The sequence below is a fragment of the Gekko japonicus genome, unplaced genomic scaffold (assembly GCF_001447785.1).
Source record: "Gekko japonicus isolate JY-2015 unplaced genomic scaffold, Gekko_japonicus_V1.1 scaffold1091, whole genome shotgun sequence".
In the NCBI taxonomy this organism is placed as follows: domain Eukaryota; kingdom Metazoa; phylum Chordata; class Lepidosauria; order Squamata; family Gekkonidae; genus Gekko; species Gekko japonicus.
Window position 1 is genome coordinate 171,781 of NW_015177044.1, and position 26,744 is coordinate 198,524.

General features: G+C 43.7%; 1 protein-coding gene across 1 annotated transcript in view; it reads right to left on the reverse strand.

The window, feature by feature from the left end:
• The window catches only part of LOC107124590 (rab11 family-interacting protein 4-like), a gene marked incomplete at its 3' end in the record, with an annotated part of 256,480 nt that overhangs the window by 166,050 nt on the left and 63,686 nt on the right, over positions 1–26,744 (reverse strand). Inside the window, exon 2 of the mRNA XM_015428080.1 lies at positions 7,554–7,641. Within this exon, the coding sequence (XP_015283566.1) occupies positions 7,554–7,641 (88 nt within the window). The remainder of the gene's footprint in view (positions 1–7,553; positions 7,642–26,744) is intronic.

Sequence of the window (26,744 nt, forward strand, 5' to 3'; positions counted from 1 at the left end):
CCAAGCTGCTTTTAATTATCCCATCTCCAAGGAGCTCAGAGGACTTTAGGGGGCTCTCCTCATAACTCTTGTGAGGTAGGTTAGGTACAGAGGGAACAACTAACTGTCCAAAGATCACTGTGACCGACACTTTCAAGTTCTGCCCTCCAAGACCCTCAGCCAATCATGTTCAAAAAGTGGGCTGAAATGTTGAAAGGGAAAAAAGGAGGTTGGAAGTTTAACTGCTTGCCAACTGACAGGGTTGAAGGTTGCTGGATTTTGGTGGGAGAAGGGGAAGGAGGTCTGCTGGTTAGGCACAGAGTCCCTTAGGGACTTCAGGTATTTTGAAGGTACATAGGGTTTGGGTGATGTTCCTTCCAAAAACAGTTAAAAGTTAAAAGCCTTTCTGTTCCGCCTGTTCAGTCAAACAAGAAAGCTGCCTTGTAACTGTAGACACTTTATCAGGCCCCAGCTCTCCAATAACTTTGTTAATATAATACTGAGAGGGCTGGAGAAAAGTAAAACAAGGAAACAACCAAGTCATGCATACCGCTGAAAAAAACAACAACCCTGTTTCTTAGATATTTTCATCAAGCTTACTGTGTGGTTCCTTCAGGCCTATAATCACCCTCATAATAGCCAAGTGAGTATAGGCATTGCTCTCACTGAGGGCTAGAAGACTAAGCAGTCCCCAAAGCCTCAACTATAAAAATAAATGTATATTAAAAAGGAGTTTGTAGGGTGTGAAACTAGGTATCCCTAGTTTCTAGGTCTGGAGATGGGGACGAGCTTCATGGATGAATGGCAATTTGAACTCAGGTTTCCTCAGGGAGACTCCTGACAGGCTGCTGTGTCAGCCATCTTACTGTCAAATCCTAGAGGTTAACATGCCCTCTTTTAAAAAAGGAAGTTTTTGATCAGCTGCCATTCTTACATAAAACTGGTCTTTCTTACAGAAAAAGGGGGTGTTCCACCATCACAATTAAAACCACCCAAGGTTTACTATGTGGTGTCCAAGTTCCAGAAAATTTTTCCTCAGACTGGAATTATTATTTTTTTAAAAAAGAATTCTTTTAACAGAGAGAGAGAATGAAAGATTCCTCTCTCTTCCAGGGTCAGGGAGGCCCCATGCTGCTATATCCTGCAAAATACATAAAACAAAATGTTTAGGAGGGCATTTTTATATCAGAATATGGCTGCGGTATAATGGCATGGTTGAGGAGGACACTTTTATAAAGGGAGTTGGATTGCAGCCTTTTGTACTGTTTAGTGTATGGGCTACCTTGCTCTTAATGTTTTGCCTTCTGCTTTTGTAATCCATTTTCCGCATTGCTTATATTATGTCATGCCTCAGACTGTTTTCTGTATTCATCTTCTAATTTTGTAATTCTAGTTTAATTGCACTGTTTATTGGATGTCTTATGCTCTCTGGTTGTAGTTTTTATATGCTGTAACCTACATTTTGTAATTCACCTTAATAAATAACAACTAATTAAATGAATAAAAAGTTTATCTAAATGATAATTCAGTTGTGATCTGTGCCAGACCATTAGTCAAGCACAGTTTTCAATATATTGACTAGGAGTGCCACTTTTTTAAAAAGACAAAAACGATGATGACGAAGACAAGACAATGAAACAGCAGCAGCATCCTTCTGTGCCTCTCACAGTGTGTTTCTGTGTTTAGGAAAGCTCCCCATTGTAAAGTTCAAAGTTGTAAACTGCAGTTCAAAGAAATGGTTACTAAGCAGTGACCACTGGATTGGGCACTATATCCAGAAAAGTTCCAGTAGGAAGACTTAAACATTTGTTTCCCCTGCTATGTGAAAAAAGACTATTTCCCTTGGAGGCTCAACTCTTGGTCACCTTAATTTAATTATTAAGAAACATGGGAAAGTTTTAGAGTTGTAAACCTTAAATTTAATATGATGAGGTTCCAACTGCCAACAAGAATCCTGGATATTTTTTCAATTACTTATATATAATATATACATACATATAACAATTTATTACAGACTTTTACACTGCCATTGGATGCTGATTACTGCATACACGGCCAACAGAGAACACAACGGCTTCATATTTTTCATGTCTTGCCATCTCAATAGATTGCTTTTTGCTTGATGTCTACTATTTTCTTGGTGCCTGGCAACATAGCATGTGGGGGCAGGAATGAGAAATAGCATTTTCAATACTAGAAGCTGGTCATACAGTTTCCCACAACTTTAATAAATGTATTAGCTTGAAAGACAAATGTGTCTACTAGCCGAAGACCAATGTTTCATATGGTAAATCCAATATAATTTATCTGGGATTAAATTCCAGTAATGGGTGCACACTGCCCAAGGATCAACATAGGCAGTGTTCCAGTGCAACCACCCTTCCTCTACCTATCACCATGTTTGACATGCTTTTAAAAAAACTTCTAACACTTTTGCCACATATAGAATATTGGCAGCCTATGCTATGTGTGGCGTCCTTGTTTACTGAGGGACTTTATTTATTTTAGTTATTTATTTGTTTGTAGTATTTTTATCCCGCCCTCCCTGCGAGCGGACTCAGGGTGGCTTACAATGCTTGGCACCAGCACCAAGTACATATAAAACAGTTAAAACCAATTAAAACAATCAATCCAGTTACAATTAAAGCGCTCAGAGTGTCATTAATCCAGATGGTGTACCGTACAGTATGGCATCCAAGTACCCAGCTCAGCGGTCTCCCAACATACTTAGCCTATGGCAGGTTCTACTACACATTACAGCTGTTATGAACATTGGTGAGTTGTCTATAAAATCTTCCTTGATAATTGTGAGACGTCAGCAGAGGATATGAATTTCTGAGAGACATTTTTTGTCCTACATCTTTGTTCAGAAGAAGATCTTCCTTCGAAACGGCAAGACATTCCGGAGATCACCATCAATATATTTTTCTATGATTATGTATATTATTATTTTTGTTCACTTTTTTATGATTCTTTAAAGACATATATTAAGCATCACTTTTTCACAGTTTTTCTTGTTCTCCTTATTATCTCATTACTGTGTCAATCAATCGTTACTGTAAATCCACTTTAACAACATTCAGAAAGAGTATAAAGCAATGCTAGTGGGCATCCATTCTGATTAAATAGTCAATAATTACTTTAAATCAGTTCTAATGTGCTCTGTAGTGGCATATGTTACTCTGGGCATCACAACATTTAACTTCTAACATAAGAATATGGACATTCTGTAAAGTTCAGAAGTAATATATAGCATTTAAAGAGCTAGTTTCTGCATACTGTCGAAACGCAGGTTTTTCCACACAGGGAAGGGCTTGCCTGGTTTCCTTGTTGCTGCTGCTGCAGCTGCTGATATAGCGCATCAGAAACAGAGGTTCCACATGGCAGGTTTCCCCACATTTTCCCTATCCCAGTTCTCTGTAGCAGCCCCATGTGACCAGAGGACTGATTTTTTTAAACATCCACAGAGTAGCTGGGCGTGGGCAGCATGGCCTGAAAAGGGGAGGAGTGGACCATAATGAAGACTGTGCATCTTAGGTGTGCTTCTTAAGCATCCACCCACCACTACAGCTGAAGACAGGGCAGGCTTTTCCGGGCCCAGCCCCTTGCTCTGTGGCTGCAAAGTAGCCTTGAGTGACTCCGTGGCCACTATTTGATATACCATTAAAACATCATAGCAATCTATTATGTTCTCAGAATTCCCAGCTTTTATTTAGTTCCTTTTGTTGCATATATGTCTGTACCGTTATATCTCTACAACTGAAAAGGCTAGATACCTACTTTAAAAAAAACAAATACAAGCTGGGAATCCAGAGAACCTAATAGGCAGATATGCCAATGGCTGATTTTTTAAAAAAGCCCTCCAGTGGTACTGAGGAAATGGCAGCCACAAGGGAATGAGGCAGAGGAAATGGTGATTAAGTGGATGTGACAAGGAAAATCTGGATTTTCTCATCTGTGTGAGTGACCCCCCCCCCTTTGCTGCAATCTTTCCAAAACATCACAGCAAACCGGGATCAAGAAACAAGGAAAGACAGGGCAAACCCAGGAGGTGTACAGAAGTATCCATGAAGCGTACTGAATCTGACCATTGACCCATCAAGGTCAGTATTGTCCACTCAGACTGGCAGTAGCTTTCCAGTGTCTCAGGCAGAAGTCTTTCACTTCACTTACCACCTGATCCTTTTAACTAGAGATGCCAAGCAGATGCTCTACCACTAAGCTGCAGTCTGTCCCCTGTGGTAAATCCCCCACTTTACAAGCCAGGGAAAGCTCCCACGTGTAAATGACCTTACTGTCCTACTAAAATGAATGCAATGCTTTGCAGAATGACGTATTGCTTGTTGGAAGATAGTGGCCTGAAATATTTCGCTTTAGTACTACACCGTTGTCTCCCACAGAAAGAAAGATACAAGAAAATCTGGACAGCTAATTAACGGATACAATGGAATACATGAAAGCTTGGAACTATTTCAAAAGGGAAGTTTAGTCAAACAATATCACTGAACCTTTTTTAGAATTCTCACATTGTTCTGTAGATTACTTCGTACTAGGCCTATAAGAAGCTGTCAAGCAGAATTACAGGTTTAGTTCTGCTTTTCTGGCTCCCAGCTAGTTTTCCATGGAAAAATACTGTTCAGCGGTTAGCTGGTTCTCTCTGGGCTGTGGTTCCTTCAACTTTTAGTTTCAATTAATGTATTTTGGTCACCGAGTCCTGCTGCATTGTGGATTTTTGTAAATTGTAAGTTTAAGTCCTTGTGGGTGCGCATTTTTTAAAGACCTGTGGAAGAGGGAATTTCAGCAGGGGCAACTTTTCACACTCCTAAAGGCATGTGCCAAAATTTCATCTTGTGCAATCGGGCACGCTAGTCCTTCTACACGCACATTTCACTTATGAGAATGAAAACTGTTCGGCATAAAAGGGCTAAAAAATGATGAGGATACAGATGGTCAGGCAGGAAAAAGCTGAAATATATAATAAGAACATAGATATTGAGAGGCTTGTTCACATAAGCACAACCTGTGAGGGAGTTATGTCTAAAGCAAGGCAGATGCTCAAAGGGATTTTTGGCTTATGATTCAGAAACAACGGAGGTGCAATATTCAACCCACATTTTGTGCGGGATTGTATACACACGTGTATTTCAGCAGCTTCTGTACAGACCACACACTGCTGGAGCTAAATAAGGACCTGATTCAGCCAATGGAAAGCACATCTCCATTGACCACATTCTCTACACACATCTAGTGTTCACAGTTCTCCATCTAATCCTCACAACAACCCTGTGAATTAGCCTGGGTTGAGAAAAAGTGTGACTGTTCCAAAGTCACTCACTGAAGCTTCACTGCTAACTGGGGGACTGAGAGACTAGTCTGACACTAACTCCCATACTGGCTCTCAGGCCCCTCTTGGAAATCAGTCAGTCATAAAATTACTTTTGACATTGGTGTGTGTGTGTGGGGGGGGGAGTGCCATTAAGTCACAGCCAATTTATGGCAACCCCATAGGGTTTTCAAAGCAAGAGATGAACAGAGGTGGTTTCCTATTGCCTCCTTACGCATAGCAACCTTGGACTGCCTTGGTGGTCTCTCATCTTGCTTAGTTTCTGAGATCTGATGAAATCAGGCTAGCTTATTGTTTAAGAGACCTGTTTTCTGTGACCAAGATTGTTAAACACACCTTAACACGTAGGCAGGTCTGTAGAGGTGCTTCCCAGATTCCTGATCTAGCCCCAGATTAGAACTACCAGCAACAGTGCCCCTCCTTCCCCATGAAGACTCCATTTTTCATTAGGTTTAGGTGTATCTTTTTCACATGTGGGCATATATACTGATAACCTGGCTCCTGATGTTGTGCTGAGAAGACTACAGACAGTGAGCTATTCTTAGCCTGTTTGGTATAGTGGTTAAGTTTGGTGTAGTGGTTAAGAGCACGGACTCTATTCTGGGAGAACCAGGTTTGATTCCCCACTCCTTCACATGCAACTGCTGGTGTGACCTTTCAGAGTTGTTCTCTCAAGAGCAGTTCTTGAAGGAACTCTCTCAGCCCTACTTACCTCACAGGGTGTTTGCTGTGGAAAGGAAAAGGAGATTGTAAACTGCTCTGAGACTCCGAGTGAAGGGCAGGGTATAAATCCAATCTCTTCTTCTTCTTCTGCAATGGTCTTTGGGGGGCTGAATGATCACACTAGCAGAGACCAAGTAATTCAGGAAGCATTACTCCAGAGCTTCCCCAGATTTTTAAAACTCAAGGCACTGTATTTTTTTTCTGGATTAAAATTGGAGTCATACTTCCCTTTTACACACACTATCTTCTCTCTCTATTTGTATATTTTGTCTCAGTCGGCTATCAGAACAATGAGCAGAGATTCTCCTTGCAGCTGCAGGATAGCCCAGTTCTTACCACTCTCTTAAGTCAAGGCACAAGCACAGGATCATACATGCTTTTAATGGTGATGCTTCTGGGAGGTGAAATGACAAAGGTCTACAAAATGATGCAGAGTGTAGAGGAAGTAGACAGGGAGAAACTTCTCTCCCTCTCTTGTACTGCTAGAATGCTAGAACTCATGGTCGCTCTACAAAATTGATTAGCAGTACACTGAAGACAGACAGAAGGAAGTACCTCTTAACAAGATAGGAAGTTTGCTTGTGAAACTGCCTGACACAAGATGTGACGACAGCCACTAGCTCAGAGGGATTTAAAGTGGGTTGGACAGATTTATGAAGAATGGGTTGACCGTCAGGTGCTGGGCTACAGTCAAGAGGAAAGAGCTGTAGTCTGAAGGCCACGCTTGTTGGCTCCACTTTAGACATCTGGCTGGCCATTGTTGGAAATAGGATGCTGGATTCAGATGGACAATTGGTTCAGCACAGCTGTTCTTACACTCCTATGATTCCCTGGGCCTGCCAGTTGTAGTATCAAGGAATTTCACTGCATCCTTAATATATCCCCATGGAATGATGTCACTGCTCATTTGTTAGCCCTCCTCCAGGTTCTCCCTAGAGCTCTCTGTTTCTCATACTCCTCCCCCCACTGGCTGAATTATTTCAAGTTCTTCCTCACCCCTCCTTTCCTGGACTGGCTACCCTACAGGTGCACCATCCTGCTAACAACTGGAGTCATGGTTTTAAAGGGACCGCTGGGGGCCAGGGAATTTCTTTAGGGGTTAACGTTGGCATGCACCAGAGCAGCATCCTTACTCATGCTTTGGTCAGAAGGGGTGGCATTTTACTGGCACAATGGGTGCCAGCAGTGTTCCCTTGTCCGCAGGTCAGGTAGCCATATTCCCCTCTGATGGAACATGACCCCGTCTTGGCCACTGCAAGGTACCACAGATTGGTTCCTTTTAAATCCACAGATTATAAGAGACAGATAAGAGTCTGGTGAATGTCTGTCCCAGTCATTTGACTGAGAGCACCTACTCCTATCGGCCTGATGAAACTAAGGATGTGTGGACCTAAGTAACACCTGGATGGGAAGACACCAGAAGTTCCATGTTAACTGTCCTGAGCTTCCTTCAAGGAAGAAATGATAACACATATTAAAACTGCAACAACAAATATAATATGCCTACCTTTAATAGCAAGCACTCCATGACAGAAATCCTTGAAATTGATCTTGCCCAGATCATTGGGATCCAAGTATTTGGCAAATTTTTCCACCTTAAAAAATAAAGTATAAAAAAGTTAGCAAAACAGAAACATTTTTTCCCCATGAAAACCTGCCATTTTTCCCCAGCAAGAATTTAAATATGGGGGAAATTGATAATATGGTGTATGTAACTGATCTTAAGTATACATGAATTCCTAACTCATTCCCACCAGAGAACAGTTTAAAAGAAAAGATGGAGCAGAAATAGGAATTTGAATGGTTTAACACCACAAGTAGTCAGCTGATATCTAGGATAACATTATGAGGGCTGAAACTTTTTACCAATGCTAGGCTATATCTGACACGAGCAGGATATGAGATTTGCCAGAGATCTTCCTCAAGAAGTACTGTAGTAGATTATTTCAGTGGGCCTTCAGTCAGTGCTGGGGAGCTATAGATCTGTAGTTGACCTTCAGTTTCATCCATTCTGATTCTAAGCCTTCAAACTCTCCTGACTCTTTCCAGTAACACATTTGTTAATCTGTATAAATTGCTAAGGTGCCACTTTTGGGAAGCATCATACGTAAAAGGAGTGGCAGTTGAGATACAAAACGATATTAGAAGTTGTAAACTTTTTCTGTCAAGAGTGCCATTTTTTATTTATCAAGTGTCTGGAGATAATCAGTTGCAGTACAAAGGTACAGATGCGTTATTGATTTTGTTTAAAGTTATGTTCTGCACTCTCAGCACAAAACCTCCCAGTGTAGTTCTGTAGGTGCCTGAGGCTTGTTTACCACATCACGGATTAAGAGTACACAGGGAACTTATATGCAGTGCCTGTCAACATTCATGAAATAGTTCAATATATCTGTTCCACCAGGCATAAATGCAGCAAGAAGCCACAATGGCCAGCATGTATACATGTGTCACAGCCAGGTGCAGATGTAACGCTACAGGTACACACCTTTATAGTTGGCACTTATTCTTAATCTGCAAGTACCCTTAGATTACATATAGGAATGAGAAGAGACAGAATAGCATGGAGGAAATTGGAGGTGGTATGAATGTGATGAGAGGGTACCTTCCCACATTACGTTTATGCCACAGGAGACAACAAGTAACATGAAAAGCCCCAGACCACATAACAGGAAGCATGTGGAGGTTCTTCCCAGCACCAGCACTGGCTCAGGTTCCAGGAGAGGAAAAGTAGCCTATGGGAGGAACTGAAACATGGGCTTCACCCATGTGGCCTGAGGCATGACCCAACAACTACTGGAAGGAGAATGTGCTCTACTGGCTCCCATACTGCAAATCTAACAGTGAGGAGAGAACCTGGAAGTGCACTCCTCCTAAGCAGAGTCATCCCTTCTAAGCTCATAAACTTCAATGGACTTAGAAGGGTAAATGGTTTTGGACTGCATGGTAACTAACCTAAATGGAGAATTTCACTTGTACAGGTCATTATATTGATATTGCTGAGAACCACAGCCTTGCTACAGAGATTCTCGTTCGTGTGAAAACCCCTCTCTGCAGTATCTATGTCAATATTTGAGCAGTGTTGTCATTAAAATCCTGGACAGTAGAGAAGTGCATGTCCACGAAGGGTCAGTGTACACATTATGGCTTAGATGTAATGGTAGATATCCACAAAAAGATTGTTGCTGAATTCCTCCTTTCACTGCAGAGTCATTCCTCATGCTGTTCCTAGGAATTCCCTACCCCCAGGAGCGGCATTTGGGGGACAGCTTTGAGCTGCAGCAAGATCAGGGAGGTGAGAAAGTCCTATTCTGCTGTTGGAAATCTGTTCCACTAGACCCAACCCTATGCATTTATGTTTTTAAAACATTTTATTCTGCTCTTCAGTGATAAGGGGGAACAGCATTGGGAAAAATTGACTGGGTTGGAGTGGAAGCAGATTTCTGAAAGTAAAAATGAGAGCATAAGCATTTCTACACAGAGAAAGGCAAGACACCAAGCTGGAGATGTAGGCAGTTATGAATCCTGACATGACCTAGATTCCCTATTTCCTGAGTTCTTAGATGCAGCCACAAACCCTACTAAATTCTTAAACAAAGGTGTGGGGGTGGCTTTACATTTTTATTTGTACAGGATTTGAATTCATAAAAAATGACTGTTCTTTCTGATGTTGAAATATAGGGGCTATGGCTCAGTGAAACAGCCTCTGCTTGGTATGCAGAAGGTCCCTGGTTCAGTCCCTGGCATCTCCACTTAAAAGAACCGGGCAGTTGGTGATAGGAAGGCCCTCCACCTGAGACCCCAGAGAGCCACTGCCAGTTTGAGTAAGCAATATTGACCTTGAAGGACTGATGGTCTGATTTAGTATAAGGCAGGTTCACGTGTGTGTTCAGGAAATATGATACTGAACACAAAGGAAGACTAGTGATGTAAATTATTTTTAATTATAAGAATTGCCTTGCTAGATCAGAAGAATGGCCCATCTCCAGCCAATCAGAAAGGAGGGATGCCATGACAGTTTGAATGATTATGATGATGGGAAGGGCTGTGGCTCAGTGGCAGAGCATCTGCTTGGCATGCAGAAGGTCTCAGGTTCAATCCCTGGCATCGCCAGTTAAAAGTACCAGGTAATAGGTTGAAAGACCTCTGTCTGAGACCTGCGAGAGCCGCTACCAATCTGGGAGAGCTACTACCAATAACTGACCTTAACAGAACAATGGTCTAATTCATTACAAGGCAGGTTCGTGTGATGTATTTTACATGATCACTTAATATTTCTATTGACCTCTTTTTCAGAACGTTGATGAATAATTTCTTCTTCATTGATAAATACCTACCTCTTGAACAGAGTACATGTATGATGCCATAAGCTAAATTTACTCCAGTGGGAGACACAGTGCATTACTCAGAGGAAATATGGGACTATAAAATTAGGTCCTAATTTCACATTTTAGATGCTATTGTCTCCAGTAGCTGTGAGAAACACACACAGCCACGTCAAAAAACTGACAAAAATATCAGGCTCTGGTTTCGTCAAAATAAGACTGGGGGCAGGGAAGAGAGGAGATATAAGGAAGCTGCAATTCCACCTTAAGCAGTGTTAAGCCCTTCTAAGTCAGACACGTTCAATGTTACTAAATTTAGGATGCTTGTAATTCAGTTTAGGATGTAACCTAGGTTGTAACTCAGTTTAGGATGGTGCAGTTGGTCTCATTGCAGAAGGAACATTAATTCAGGACCACGGACAGCAAATTGGTCACATTCTTAACTAATCCACTACCACCCAACAAGTACACAACATCATCAGTGAACGTTCTCCAAGTGACGTGTCCAAATCTGGACATAAAAAGAGCAACCCAGATAAGGCAACAATTGATATCAGGCACACATTCCATGAGACAGTTGAGCCCAATAACCATGGGCCAGCTCATTAATGTTACATTTGATTCCTATTTACTTTGTATATCTTCTGTAATGGGCCTTGGGGGAAATATAGGATCCAGGATTTTATCCTCAAGGAGGGATGAGACAACTGTTCCTCTTCTGGATGTCAGAAGCCACTCCAAGTAGGGGGATGTGTGTTTGTATTGTGCCATCAAGTCACTTCCAACTTATGGTAGTCTTATGAATTACTGACCTCCAAAATGTCCTCTCATTAACAGCTTTGCTCAGGTCTTGCAAACTGAGGGCCATGGCTTCCTTCCTTGAGTCAATCCATCTCCTCTTTTATGCAGGGGGATGGCACTGTGTAAAAATTTCCAAATGATGCCTTTGCTCCCCAAACTTGTAATGCTCCCTACATTTTTAGCTCATGATTAGCCTTATGGTCCTGGTTATGAATCACAGCTCTAATCCAGAGCCAAGCCATCACTATCCACTCCTCCCGCCCCAGTTCTGCTCATCAAAACCAATGTTCCAATCCCACCCCAAACTGCCCACTACATAGATGCAAGTCTCTCTGGTCTTCAAATCTGTGGTTCTCACTGTTGTGCCCATGCACATATTCAATGATGTTTTCGTTGATCTTAATAAAGTTATTAAGTGGCCTTTGGTTGTGATTTTTTTTTTTTAACTCCAGGGCCACAGCGTGAAACAGGATGCTGGATGAGATGGACCACTGATCTGACCCATCAGGGCTCTTCTTAAATTGTTAATGGAGAAATGAATGCTCATGTATTAATCTGGCCTCACGGTCAGAAGAGTTTGAAGGAAACTGCTAGACAGTTGTAGGGCACATTCTCTAGTTATCTTGTTCAAAATGTAGGACTCAACAGGTCAAACTTTAGTTATCTTGTTCAAACTGTAGGTTATGTTGTCAAACATCTTTCTGCCAAGGACCAGTAGAATAGCTACATCCACAGTAGCTGTGAGCAGGGGAAACACAATTAAATGGTTGCTAGGCCTGGCATAAAAGCAACACTTTTCTTGAATAAACTAAAATAAAATAGAAAATATGTTTTAAAATCTGTAAAAACAAATGGGAAATAAAGGTTCTGCTTTCCAGTGTTCAGCCTGCTTATTTTAGAGTTACAGAGACAGTTCTGCTATAGCAAAAGCAGTAAATCTCCACTGTGCAGGAGACAGCAGTAAATGGAGTAGGGAAACAGCACATCCCTCCAAATACCATGCTCAAGTTAGTTTTATTTGCTGAGCGGTTGGGTTAGAACGGATAAGAGGAAGTACTTCTTCACCCAAAGAGTGATTAACACTTGGAATTCACTGCCACAGGAAGTGGTGGCGGCTACAAGCATGGACAGCTTCAAAAGGGAATTAGATAAGCATATGGAGCAGAGGTCCATCAGTGGCTATTAGGCACAAGGTATAGATAGGGGCTCTGGGGCAAGTGATGCTCTGTCTTCTTGGTGCTGGGGGGGGTCAACAGTGGGAGGGCTTCTAATGTCCTGGCCCCACTGGTGGACCTCCTGATGGCACTGGTATTTCTGGCCACTGTGTGACAGAGTGTTGGACTGGATGGGCCTTTGGCCTGATCCAACATTGGCATCTCTTATGTTCTTATGTTCTTATTCATGCCTGGAGGGGAGCCCAAGCTGCTTGACTGATCTCTCTTTGTTTGCAGATCTCCATTTTCATCTCCTCCCTCCTGTGATGCTATATCAGCCTACGCCCATGTTATCAGCAAACACAAAACAGAGTGGGCCAGCTATGTGGACTGCACAGCCAGCACCAATGCTACAGTCCAATGCCACAGTCACAGAGAGGCCGGGGATGAACACAGATGAAATCCCCCGGCAGGTGTGAACTTGCCCACTAGGCTGCCATTTGGTTGGTCCTCATAGAAAAGCATTAGGTTGAGGTTGTTGTTGACCAGGATGAAGAGCACCAAACAAACATGCCCCCAAGGGGAAGTTTCATTTGAGAGACATTTTGTGCAAAAATGCATAGGTTTTTCCTTGAATTAAAAAAAGAAAACAGGCACAGCCTCTCTACCTGATGAGGAGGAGAGAGTGGGAACCAACAGGAAAGACTATGCTTGCACTTTCTTTGAGGAAGATGGCTTCTGATTGACCACCCTATTTGCATAAAATGAGACGGTGCTGCCGACATGGAGGGACAACAGTGAGTAGGTAGATTTACTTGTCTTGCATTCATTTAAAACATCTGAAGCTGCTCTATACCAAGTCAGAATGTTGGTCCACGTAGCTTAGCACTGTCTTCATGGACCTAGCAGTAACTAAGGAGCCAATTCACACATGGTAAAGCCTTAGTGTCACTCACATGGTCGCCATAAGTCAGAAAGGGAACTTAATAGATGTGTGAGAGCCCAATCAAGACCAGGATCATGACATGAAGATGGAGGGGGAATAAGCCCCCTCTGTTTCCTGACCTGAAATGGCCACACAAAGCCACAATTTGCTGCAGTGAGGACACTCACATGTAGCAATGGCTCCCCAGGGTCATTTCAGGTCACATAAACAGCCCCTGGTGGAATTTAAAGCCTCCTCCTCCTCCGGAATGTCATGATCCCAATCTGAATCGGCCTGAATATACCCAGGAATTAAGTTCTGGGAGTAAAAGTAAAGGTAAAGGTTTCCCTTGCTCAAAAGCCAGTCAAATCCAACTCTAGGGGGCGGTGCTCATCTTTGTTTCCAAGCCGAAGAGCCAGCGCTGTCCGAAGACATTTCCGCGGTCATGTGACCAGCATGACTAAATGCTGAGGTGCACAGAACGCTGTTACCTTCCCACCGAAGCGGTACCTATTTATCTACTTGCAGTTTCTTGCTTTTGAACGGCTAGGTTGGCAGGAGCTGGGGCCAGAGACGGGAGCTCACTCCGTCACGTGGCACTAGGGTCTCAAACTGCCGAACTACAGACCTTCCGGTCTGCAGGTCAGCGTCTTAACCTCTGAGCCACTGCAGCCCCTCTGGGAGACTGAGGTTCATATCCCCACTTGTTAGCCCCAAGATCACCTCTCCTGAAGGGTAGTTTATAGAGGACGCCCCTCACCATATTTTCACCCCCAAAGAATCCTGTGTGTGTACTGCACAGCCTGGCCTAGGAGTAGAGCCAGATTGAAGCTGGGATACACACAGCTGTGCTACCTATTCTATGCCACCTCTGCCAGCAATCCCTTCTGCCTCCTCTGGAAGGGAATCACAGCTCCCTTCCCCTTGCCGCTTGGTGGAGCAGGCCAGCAGCAATTAATCAGCTGCCTGCTGTAACAGCAAAAGGCTATCGAGGAGGCAACCACTATTATTTACAGTCCCGTAAAAGGTTAAGGGCTTGTCGCTTGGCTAATCAAGGATGCACGACATGGAACTCCTTTTGTTCCCAAAGACATGATCTGCTTGAACAAAGCTGGAATGCTGTCTAATAAAAAAGCAGCCTCCAGCCTGCCAGCAGCCCAGCAAAAGTAAAAGGAATGACTGAAGCGGACTCTTCAGATACCGTGAAAGGCCAAAACCTTTCCCTATCTTTCCTTGCATTTGGGGATGGAGTAATGTCGCAGGAAGAGACCACAGCTCAGAGGCAGAGACAAGCCTTAGCATGCTGAATGTCCCAGGTTAAATCCCTGGCACTGGACAAGGATCGGACAAGCCCCCTTCATACAAAATTGTGAGGAGACAGAAAACATGGAGGGAGGGAGGAAGTGCAAAGCACTGATTTACTTGAAGGTGGGTAAAGGTACTCGGCAGGCACAGGCGCAGGGGTCATTTCCTGCAGGAGCACACAGGAGCGGAGCTCCGGCAGTAAGGAACCCAGGGGGCGGGCATGTGCAACAAGCCCTGCCCCCTGCTCCCAGCAGCCCTCAGTCAGAGCAAGAAGCAGCCAGGTAAGTTGCAGAGCCCCCTCCCCCCATCCTGCCTTCAGGTAGAAGCTCTCCCTCCTCTGTGAGGGCAGATCTGCGTGTGTCCCCCCCTCCATAGCTAGCAATCCAAAACAGTCCAGTGGCAACTTTAAGACCAAGTTTTATTCAGGTACAAGCTCTCCCTCCTCTGTGAGGACAGATCTGCACGTTCCCCACCCCCCAATAGCTAGCAATCCAAAACAGTCCAGTGGAGCCTGAGTGGTGGGTGTTGCCTTCTGACACACTTCCGGTGATGTCAGGGGGTGTGGCATATGCAAACAAGTTATGCTAATGAGCTCCTACACCTCTTTTTCTACAAAATGACCCCTGCACAGGCGTGTGGGTGTAGGGTCTCCCCCCTCCAATCTGAGGGTGAGTCTCTTCAAAGATCATTTCAGAGGGTAGCCTTGTTGGGGTGCAGGAGAACAGCTCCTGAGTCCAGGAGCACCTTAGAGACCAAGAAGATTTTCAGGGCTTAGGCTTTCGAGGGTCAAAACTCTGGGGATCTGATGAAGGGAGCTTTGACTTTCGAAAGCTCAGACCCTGAAAATCTTACTGGTCTCTAAGGAGCTACCAGACTCATATCTAGCTGTTCTTCTCTAAATGGCCATCTCCTTCTCCGTATGCACATAAGGCAATACTGTAAGGCAGGAAGAGAGGTGACTCAGAGGTGAAGCATCTGCTTTGCATGCAGAAGGTCCCAGGTTCATACCCTGGCATCTCTAGCTAAAAGGATAGAGTGATGTGAAAGACCTCAACCAGAGATCCTGGAGCCTGTTAGAAAAGACAGTGATAGTCTGACTCAGTCTAAAGGCAGCTTTATGGGCTCATGAGAGTTCTTGTCAGAGCAACATACATCACCTAGGCCATTGAGTTAGAAAGCAGATACAGAGCATGATGGCATCAGCAAATGGCAGTTTTGGATGGGTTAGCAGAAACCGAGGAAATCACAGTACATCTAAAAGACACATGGGGATTTGGGGCACAGACTTCTTAGGCTATCAGTGAGGATTTGTGGGAAATGGAATTCATCACGATACTGATGTTCTTGCTAGGGGGGAATTTCTATCCTGTTTCACTATCATTCCATGGTGTAGTGCTTACCTGTAATCTACTCTGCATGCCTTCCAGTTTACAGGTTCCTAAAACTAAATTTCAGAATATGTTCATCCACAATTGTTCAAACACTGTGCAAAATTCTCACATCAAGAGTCTCCCCCCCCCCCCCACATCAGTGCTTATGAACATTTATAAGACGGGAAAAAATATATGAACAGAAAGCTAGGGCAAACTGATCATGCACAAAATTCATTTTAGAAATTCTCCAATTTAAACCAGGTGGTAGGCCCAGCAGAATGGTAACGTAGGGGGGGGGGGGGGGGGGGGGAGGGATGATGCAAATTCAAAACTGCAGCAAACTGTACATGCCTAGTAATCTGAACAAAGTCCAGAAATCAAAAAGAGAAGAATACTGGATTGCTAATGTGTGGCTGCCACTTTGCAAACAAAATCTGTCATGTGGGATTCCCAAACTGAGGGAGAAATTCAGATGGGGAAGAATTTTAGAACCATCCCTAGTTCTGTTCTGGCAATTCTGATTCCGCTTCCACCAGAACTATCCATGCAAGCCATCCAGATTGTGCCAGAAGCCAAGAGCAGGTGAACTGCAAAAAGCCACCAATGCCTTGCAAAGCAGAGATAGCTCAAGAAAAAAAACACTATTGTAATAAATTAAGCATTAGTGTGTTCAAAGCACTTAGAATCATAGAATAGAACCATAAAATCATAAGAGTTGGAAGAATCCAACCATCTAGTCAATGCAGGATCAGTCTAAAAGCATCCCTGACCAGTGTTTGTCCAGGCACTGCTTGAAGACATCACAGAATCTTCCTCACAACAATGCTGTCAATGTTTTATTACATGTTTGATCTCACTGTTTCTCTATGGAGATCACAGCAACATATATGATCCCCCCCCAAAAAAAAAAACCCTCACAATGACCCTGCGATGTAAGTTATGAGAAAGTCTAAGCTACATTGCAATTGGTTTCACAGCTGAATGTGGATTTGAACCCAGGCCAGCCCTTGCCTAATTTTAGTCATGACACCATACTAGTTACCAACTCCCCCCCCAATTTTTATTGAAGTATTTAATCCTGCTTCCATATAACTCAAACAATACATAATATAGCATATATTTGTTGTTGTTGTTCAGTCGCACAGTCGAGTCCGACTCTTCGCGACCTCATTGACCAGATCACGCCAGGCCTTCCGGTCTTCTGCAGTCCTCTGAAGTTTGCTCAATTTCATGTTCATTGCATCTATGACACTGTCTAACCATCTCATCCTTTCCCGTCCCCGTCTTCTTTGACCTTCAATCTTTCCCAGCATCAGGGTCTTCTCCAGTGAGTGCTCCCTTCTCATTTGGTGGCCAAAGTATTTGAGCTTCAGTTTCATTATCTGGCCTTCCAGGGAACAGTCAGGGTTGATTTCTTTGAGGATTGACTGATTTGTTCTTCTTGCAGTCCAAGGGACTCTCAAGAGTCTTCTCCAGCACCATAGTTCAAAAGAATCTATTCTTTGGCGCTCGGCCTTCCTTATAGTCCAACTCTCGCAGCCATACATGACTACTGGAAATACCATTGCTTTGACCATGCGGACTTTTGTTGGCAGGGTGATGTCTCTACTTTTTATCATGTTGTTTAGGTTCGCCATCGCTTTCCTCCCAAGGAACAGGCGTCTTTTAATTTCATGACTGCTGTCACAGTCTGCGGTGATCTGGGATCCCAGGAACGTGAAGTCTGTCACTACTTCCATGACTTCCCCTTCTATTTGCCTTTCTATTTCCCCTTCTATAGCATATATTACATACCTCCATACATCAAATGTTTCTTTCCCCATTCCCTTTTTCCCCTCCTCCCCTCAAAATGACCACCAATAATTCTTTATTTTATACCTGTGACCATAAGCACTAGTTACCATCTATATTTTTACTCCTCCTTGTTGCAGTTGCAAGGGGGGGGATGTCTGAACCTACCAATAATTTGTGGTTGGGGCAACATTTGGAACTGGATTTCCCAACTGCCAGATCACATTCTTCATTGCTATGCAATGCCAAATATAAATAAAATAACCTTTCTAGTGATCCATTATCTTCCTCCCATGAGCTCAAGGTCAGTGGTTTAATGTAGTGCAGTGGTTAGAGAGCTGGACTAGAAGAGCCGGGTTCAAATCCACATTCTGACCTGAAGTTCACCAGATGACCTTGGGCCAGTCACACACTCTCAGCCTAACTACCTCACAGTGTTGTTGTGGGAGTAAAACTGATGTAAGCCACTCTGGGTTCCCATTAGGGAGAAAGGAAATGAAGGAAATCAATCAATCAATCAATCAATAAAGTGTGGCTGCTGCCTTTAAGAGTTTTGTGCCAAGTAGGGGTTTAAACCCAGATCTTCTCAGCCTTTCTCTGATACTCTAATCCTTACACTACAACATATTTCTGAGTGATGCAGAATCAAAGATCACTCATCAGAGGAGTAGGACATGCAGGGAAAGGAAAATCCATTACGATCTGCAGCTGCGTCTCGAAACAAGAATAAGTTTGTGTTACTCTCAGCTCAATTCCACCACCATACCCTCTCCAGTTGGGCCTATACTTTGCTTCACTCTGCATATTGCTGCAGTCTTGAGACTAACCTTCAAGGCATGTTTATCAGTTGTGCAGCCAGGTCTTCAAATAGCCTTTTTCAATTAATAGCAGGAAGTGGTGGATTTTGTTAACAAGCACAAGCAGGGCAGGGGCTCTAATTGATTTTGTGCAGATACAAAGCACTGGAGGGAGGCAGTTGCCAAGTAAAAGCTAGCGCTGAAAACCCCTCAGTGCCTTCAGGGACCAGTTAAAGAAAAAGATTACATCAAAGAGCACTGGGGAGTCAGAGGTGGCATCCCCCTTGTTGCGTGCAGATCCAGGAGATTAAAAGCACAATTTTAGAAGGCAAACGAAAGGAAGCATACTACAAAGGCACCTGTGTGAATGGCTACACGAAGTGTTGAATATTTAATATTTGCATAACGCATTCCAGGTTCAAAGGGCTCAACGCATATTACATTCTTGCAGTCCTTAAAATAGCCCTTTGAGAGCTCCGTTTTATTTCTCTTTAACTTCATTTATACTCTGCTTTTCTCCTCAACGGGGACCCAGTTAGAAAGAAATAAAAAGATAAAAAGAAATGTTTTTTTAACTTAACAAGTAATTAAATTGTGGGATTCACTGCCAGGGCACATAACGATGGCCATGACTCCAAGCATTAAATGGCTTGAAAACGGGATTAGACAAATTCATGGAGAAGAGTTCCATCAATGGCTACTGATCATGGTGACTAAAGGGAAACGCCACAGTCAGAAGCAGCAAACCTCTGAATACCAGTGCAAGGAGGCAGCATCAGGGGAAGACCTTGCCCTCTATTCCCTATTTGTTGGTCTTACTAGTTGGCTGATGTGAGAAACAGGATGCTGGACTAGATGGACCACTGGTCGGATCCAGCAGGGCTCTTTTTATTTCTTTATTTTTATTTCTTTATTGAATTTATTAACCACCCTCCCCAGTAGGACCAGACTCAGGGCGGTGTACAGCATAATCAGATAAAACAGTAAAGCATCCAGACCAATCCGATAATCTAATTCGCTATAGATGGCGCTAACATCCTAAGAGTGCCACTGTCTCATGGGGGCAGGGGGAAGAGGATGGGAGTGCCAAGACAGGACCCTCACTGTCCTCAACCAAATGACTGGCAGAACATCTCTGCCTTGCACGCCCTGTGGAATTGTAGTATATCCTGCAGGGCACAGATGTTACTCAGCAAAGAGTTCCACCAGGTTGGAGCCAGGGCTAAAGGATGGGAGGAAATACAGAGCTTAGCTCCACCCATTTTGAAGGTGGAGTTCAACCAACCATCCCCCCCCCAAAAAAAAGCTGTAAGGATGCTCCACCCACAGCTGCCCCACACTTCCTCCTTCAAGTGAGATTACAGGAGGTTTTTCCTTTGATCTGGCTCAAAGGAAGAGGGCTCCAGGAGGCCCAAATATGCTGGGAAAGAACACACACTCCTCAAAACAATGGAGACATCCTGGTGTCCACGCAGAGAAAACTGGCCATGTGAAAGCAGCCTTGGTAATGTCCCATCACCTTTCTACCCATTGTGACATGCAGGGGATGCCTGAGCCATGGTCCCATTCTCCAGGCATCTATAAGCCCCGGCCCCCGTCATATATTAAGGGCTTAACATTTAGCAGACTTGAGAAAGTCACACAAATATTGCCTCTAAAGGTCAAGGTATCCCGTGGGCACTTCTGTTAGCATTTTAAGACAAGACTGACTGTGCACATCTAGTTGCTTTGCATACAGCTGAGATTTTCTTTGTGGCATGAAATCAAATACATCAACCCCCCTCCTCAACACAGTATAAAAAGGCTCATGCATGATTTATAACAGGCACTGAACAACAACACCATCTTAAATTTAACTCAGGTGCTGAGATTGTGGAATACAGTAATACAATTCAGATAGAAAACTGAGGCCTATTGGTGCAAAACGGAAAACGACATCATCGCATCAGGACAATGCTCTAGGATTTGGCCCAAACTCTATGGTTTAATCACAGCGGGCAGTGCAGCCCTTTAAGTGCAGGAGGGACAGGTTCCCTATATCTGGCCTCTGAAGATAGCCTGTGTGCTGCCTTTTGGATGAGCTGAAGTTTCCAGACAGTTTCAAAGGAAGCCCTGCATAAAGTGCATTTTCTAAACAAATAATAGAAAAACAATAATCTTCCTACACTAATTCTCAGGCCAGTTTAGAGCAATGGACCAAAAGCTTCTAATCGCCACAGAGAGTACTGTTGATTCCAATCAAGCTGCTCTGTAAGTTTTTAATTAGAAGACTGGGGCAGTTTTCATGGCACTCTCTCTACAGAGGCTGCATGGCACACAATGCCAAGAAAGGTTACCGATGGTTTCTTGACACAGTCTTTAAGCTTTTAACAGGTGCACACCCTGCGGAAAGTGAACAGCTGGAGCTTTCCTTGGCCCTGAAATGCAGCAAAAGAGAAGCCAGCCAGTCCATTATGACAGACTTGTTAGTCTTTGCCAGAGAAAAAGGAGGCAATCCTTGCCCCAAGGATTCTCGCCATCATGCTGCTCTGTGAAACTTTCACCAGCAGCTGTCTGATCAGAGAGTCAACTAATTCCAAAGGGGACAGGCTGTGTTAATTGGCTGCAACAAACATGGAAAGGAGCCTTGCAGTACCTTAAAGACCAACAGAGTTATGGAGGCAGAAGATGCCCGGAACCTAGAGCCCCCTTCACTGGGTCCACCTGCTGGAATGGGCTATGATCTACAAAAGCTTGTGCCGCTATAAACAGTGTTTTAATGAAGAAATCTTGTTCACACCATACATGCGTGTTCGGGGTGAGGAACAGAACTTGAGGTACCTGGGGGGGGGGGTAAGGAGTTGAGAGAGGGATTCCAGCCTATGGTCCTGGATGGCGACATACACAAAATGGCTATCTAGCCCAGAAGGCTGTATCTGGATTAAAAGAAACGTGCTTCTCCTTATATCCATCAATGGCCTTCTCCTTATATCCATCAATGGCCGCACTGCAATTCCTGCTCTATTCTGATAACCTTGTCAAGAACCCCAGGGCTCGTCGGACTACAGTTTGATAAACCGCTGGCTGGAACCAAGGGTTATTTAAGTCTTCTTGAAGCTCAAGCCTGACAACCGGTCAAAGATAAAGGACGTCTCTTCTGTTCTTCCATTAGAGTTGAGATCTAATAAAATGCACCAACGAATTATGGAGGCATAGTTGTTTTCAGGAAATCTTGCAGCTGGTAAGCACAGTGGAAGACATTAAGACAGCATCTGGATTGATGGGTTCTGTAAGCACTACCTGAACTCATGCAGCCAACAGATGGAAACTGCAGCTGAATGGCTGAACATCCTCAGATGGAAACAGCCTATACCTGCAGCACATTAGGCATGAGATCAGTTGCTACTACCCATCTAATGCGGCAAGGAATCCAAGGATGTTCCAGTTGTGCAATCAGCCGGCAGACTCATCTTCCTCTTAACAACTGGCCACCCACTTTCTTCCTCCAAGGGGAATCCCTGCAGAGAACTAAATGCCATGGAAACCAAAAGAAAAGCTAAAAATAAATTCTGAACCATCTGCTGGGGCAACACCGCTGATTGAAGATAGCAGGTGAATATCGCTACTTCTTTTTTATTTGAGGAGGGAAAAAAAACCCACTGATTCATTTGCACCCTAAAGTAGGTTTAACACATTTCCCTTGTGCTAAGGAGGGCTGGGAGGGAGACAGAAAAAGCAAAATAGGCTTTCTGCTTTGCACACACAAATGGCTTTTCTGCATTCGGCAGAAAGCTCATTTGGTAGCTCAGCAGCAGCAGATTCCTGTTCCAGCCACCCACCGGTGGGATCATAGGCACAAGCAAGGGAGCCAGTTAGGCAGCATACCTTGCCCTTCCCCCATATTGAAAAGCACACGGAATTATTTCTCAGAATCACCTGTATTTCTATCCAAGTGATAAGGTTCTATACATAGAGCTTCTGTTGTTAAAATACACTATTAAATGGCCCTCCATGTGAAGGATCACTTAGTGACCTTGGGCTTGCTGCTGTCTCTCAGCCAAACCTACCTCTCAAAGCTGAAGGAAGATTATACCTAGCCTTTCTCCTCAATGAAGACCCAAAGCTACTTACATCATTCTCTTGATCTCCATTTCATCCTCATAACAACCCAGTGAGAGTGAGGTAAGCTAGGATGAGAATATGTGACTAGTCCAAAGTCACTCAGTAAGCTTCTGTGGCACAGCAGGGATTCAAACCTGGGTCTCCCAAATCTTATAGTCCAACACTCTAATCATGACATCAGCTAGCTAAAATAAGAGCATCTCCTGTATGCTGTCCTATGGTCCTTGTAGGAAGGACAGGGTACAAATAAAACAGATTAAAAAGACAGTGATGGCTGTGTCTATTAAATCAAGTTTTGCACATACGCAGGTTATCTGATATTGCACACGCACACAAGCCAGCCCATCTCCTAGGAAGAGAAGATCTCCATTTCCCAATTAAAGGCCCTTCCCATATGGTTTCTTCCCATAAAAAAAATATTGTAAGTTTACCAGTTCATGCAAAAGGGTCCATAAATTAGTCTGCAGATAAAGTTCAATAATCTTTTCCCCCAGCCAGAAACAAAATTATTCATGGGGGTGAATCTGTGCAAGTATCAAGCCATTGTGGAGGTGAAAGCAGGTGTCTCTAGCTCCCTGGCCACATTTTATTTTGGACTATTTTGGTGCCCACCTGAACCACTCTCTTTTTACACAGGGCCTTACAAATTGCAACTACACTTTCCTCTGGGTTTATCAGAGTTTATTCACCACCAGCCCCCTGATAATATTCCTGTTACTGCAGAGGTTGTGTAGGAAGGTGGACTCCCGATGCAGGTGATGTGACACTCTAGAAGTAGGGTCATCCCAGCCACATCCAATACCTCCTCCTTTTCCAATCTGAAATATTGAGTGTCTAAACCCATCCCAGAACTACCTTAACGTAAAACATTTAAACCAGAAAAAAATACATTTTTTTGAGAAAACACACAGAAACAGAAGCTTCAACAGATACAGGCAACTTAAAAAAGTAACCAACAGAAAAAAACATAATTATTCTTTTTCTTTTCTAGCTCCTCATTGATGACAGCTACTAATCCTATTGTCCCAAAACAAGATTAAAAATTTGCATCCACCTACACATCTCTAGATAAGAAACATGATGGGCCGCATGTCCCTCGACTAGTGGATTTTCAGCTTCCCCCAGGAGGAGAAACCTTCCTTTTCCCAAGCACGCATGCAGAGGCACAATTTTGCTTATGAATTCTTCGTCAGTCAAGCCTCAGATCCAGAATTCCATGTCACCAACTAACTAACTGGAAGTTAACTTTGAACCGGGCCAGTTAGCCAGAGATTTGCTGTTGAACACAAAAGGAAAAGTAGGAAAAAGAATAGCTACCTATCAAGGAGACAAGGTGCTTTCTTAAGAACTGCCACTTAGCTGGATACTCATCAGACGGTTAACTCACCAGGGGGTAGGAAGTGTATTGGATCTGAATAGATAATGGGTGTGAGATAACGCACAAGGCACAGCTGCTCCTTCCTGAGATGCAACTAATTAGCATGTTTTCCTGGCAATCTTGGAGCCCATTTTAATTTGGAGATAATTGGGGTATAAAACATCTGTCCAAAAAAGAGGGGGTGTTTCTACATCACACTATGGATACAGGCTGAGATCATGTTTTACCACCACCAAAAAACACCCAAATAAAAAACACAAGGTCTCTCATAATGGATGTATTGCGGGGATCCAAAATGAGAAACACTTTAACCCATACAATAAATAAATGAAACATACTCTTAAATTACTCTTAAATTACTCTTTTTCTACGAAATGACCCCTGCTTATTTTATTTAATTCATTTATACCCGGCATTTCTCCACAATGGGGATACAAAGCAGCTTACATCATTCACCTGCCATAGTTCCCTCTAAGATGTGCTATGGAAACTGGTGCACAAAATTTTAACAGGCAGCACGTGGCATTTCTGTTTCTGATGTTTTTGCTCACAAGGCATTTCCCCTGCATTCGAAACTATGGAGGATAAGGGCACCTTCTTCTGGAATCCATAGAATTGGACCCGTTGGTCCAATCTTTTTGAAACCCAGGGGAGTTCTTGAGGAGAGGCACCAGAATCTATGCTGCAAATTTGATGTTTCTGCCTCAAAAAACAGCCACCCCAGATGGATTCTCCATTATAGCCTATGGGGCCTATTGTCTATAATGGTCCCCATAGGCTACCATGGAGCCGGAAAAAATATTTATTTATTTTTTGCACACCCTTATTATACTTTTCAGTATGATCTGTAAGCTGCCTTGAGTCACAGGGACAAGTGGGATTAAAATATTTAAATAATAAGTAGTTTGGACAGGTTGATAATGTTTATGCAACTTCCTGTTTGTTGTGCAGCCTTCTGACAGTGATTGTTCCTCTTCTGTTATACTTGACCTGTAATGCTGGCTATCATACCTCACTAAAAAACCCAAAAAAACAAAGTAGACTGCAAGATTTTTTTTTCACCCCTAAGTGCTGTTATGTTTTCTAAGACTCAGCACAAGGCGACATTCCGGGGCCAGGTATACCAATATAGTGGGGACTGGGGTGGGTAGAGCTGTTCTCTGGAGGCCAAGTCTACCAATATAGTGGCAAGGGGTGGGTAGACCTGTTCTCCGGAAGACAAATGGAAAGGGATACGTGAAATTTAACTTGATTCTGTTTTCTCTTATAATGTTTAAATTACTCTTAAAATATAGTTTAAATATAATTTTAAAAATTTATTCTGAGATTTTTACAAGGTTACGGAAGTAATCTACCACTTGCAGGGCAGGTGCACACAGCCCCCGCTTGAAAAAAGTGATAGCCAAATGTAGGCTCACTCACATTTTTAATACTACTGGCTTTTTTCGCTCACAAGGTAGAATTTCTGCTCACAACACTGTGGAGCTTAGAGGGAACATTGTTCACCTCTCCTCCATTTTATCCTCACAACCGTGTGACGGAGAATAGAAAGGGAGTAAAAGGGAGCAAAGCATGAAGGCTGCCCTGAGCTCCTGGAAAAAAGGACGGGGTTAAAAAAGTACTAAAATGCGGCATAATTTCATCACCACCACTTCTTTTAACTATGGGGACTAGGCACTTTGAATATAGGGATGCCAGTCCCCAGGTGGGGGTGGGGATCCCCTGATTTTTGGGGCTCCCCCCAGAACCTGGCCAAATGGCCAGCGGGGGAAGCCCCACTCCAACAGTCGTCCATGGCCTTGCTTGAAAACAGTGGGCACCATGCGTGCCTGCCCTGCAAGCCGTGAGTTTGCAGCTTGTAGGGCAGCTCACACAGCGCCCGCTCTTTCCAAGCGGGGACCACTGGCTCCTTCCCTGCAAGCCGTGAATTTGTGACTTGCAGGGCAGGTGCATGCAGCACACACTCTTTACAAGCAGGGGGCGCTGGCTCCTGCCCTGCACAACACAAATTCGTGATTTGCAGGGCAGGCACACGAGGCACCCACTCTTTTCAAGTGGGGGCCATGTGCACCTGTCCTGCAAGCAGCGAATTCGCAGCACGTAGGGCAGGTGAGTGTGGTGCCCGCTTTGACCACATCCATTTAAATGGTTGGGGGAAGGGGGGGGAGTGCACACACAGCACTGTGTCCCCAACATGATGATGTCACTCTGCATGATATCATCACATCAGGGATGGCCCCACCCCTTCCCAGAATGCCCCCCAATCCCCCCACCTGGGAGAAGATGGGACCTAGCAATTTTATTTGAATATGGCAGGTCAGGCATACTAGTTTTCATCTGAAGCGCACACACCCCACACAACACAGGAACATACATCTTGCTTTTCATGAAAAAGATATTAAGAAGAGCAAAAGGAAGAAATCCTTTCTTGCAAAAAACAAAAACAAACAACCCTCCCCCCAACTCTGACAAATCCTTAGAAAGACAGCATGTGTGTGTGTGTGGGGGGGAGGATAACAGAGTCTTACATGGCAGCCATCACACAGAAAAGCATTATTAAATGAGCAATCTTCCACTTAGCTGAAGAGGGAGAATCTCGCTTAACCTTTCCAAGCCTGCAGCGTGGTGGTGATTTTATCTTCCCTCCCAAGGGCATACAAAAGGAAGCAGGCGGTAAACATTGCCAGTTTTGACAAGGGTAATTACAAGGCAGGAAATGTATCTGATGCCTGAGTGACAGGTGATGAT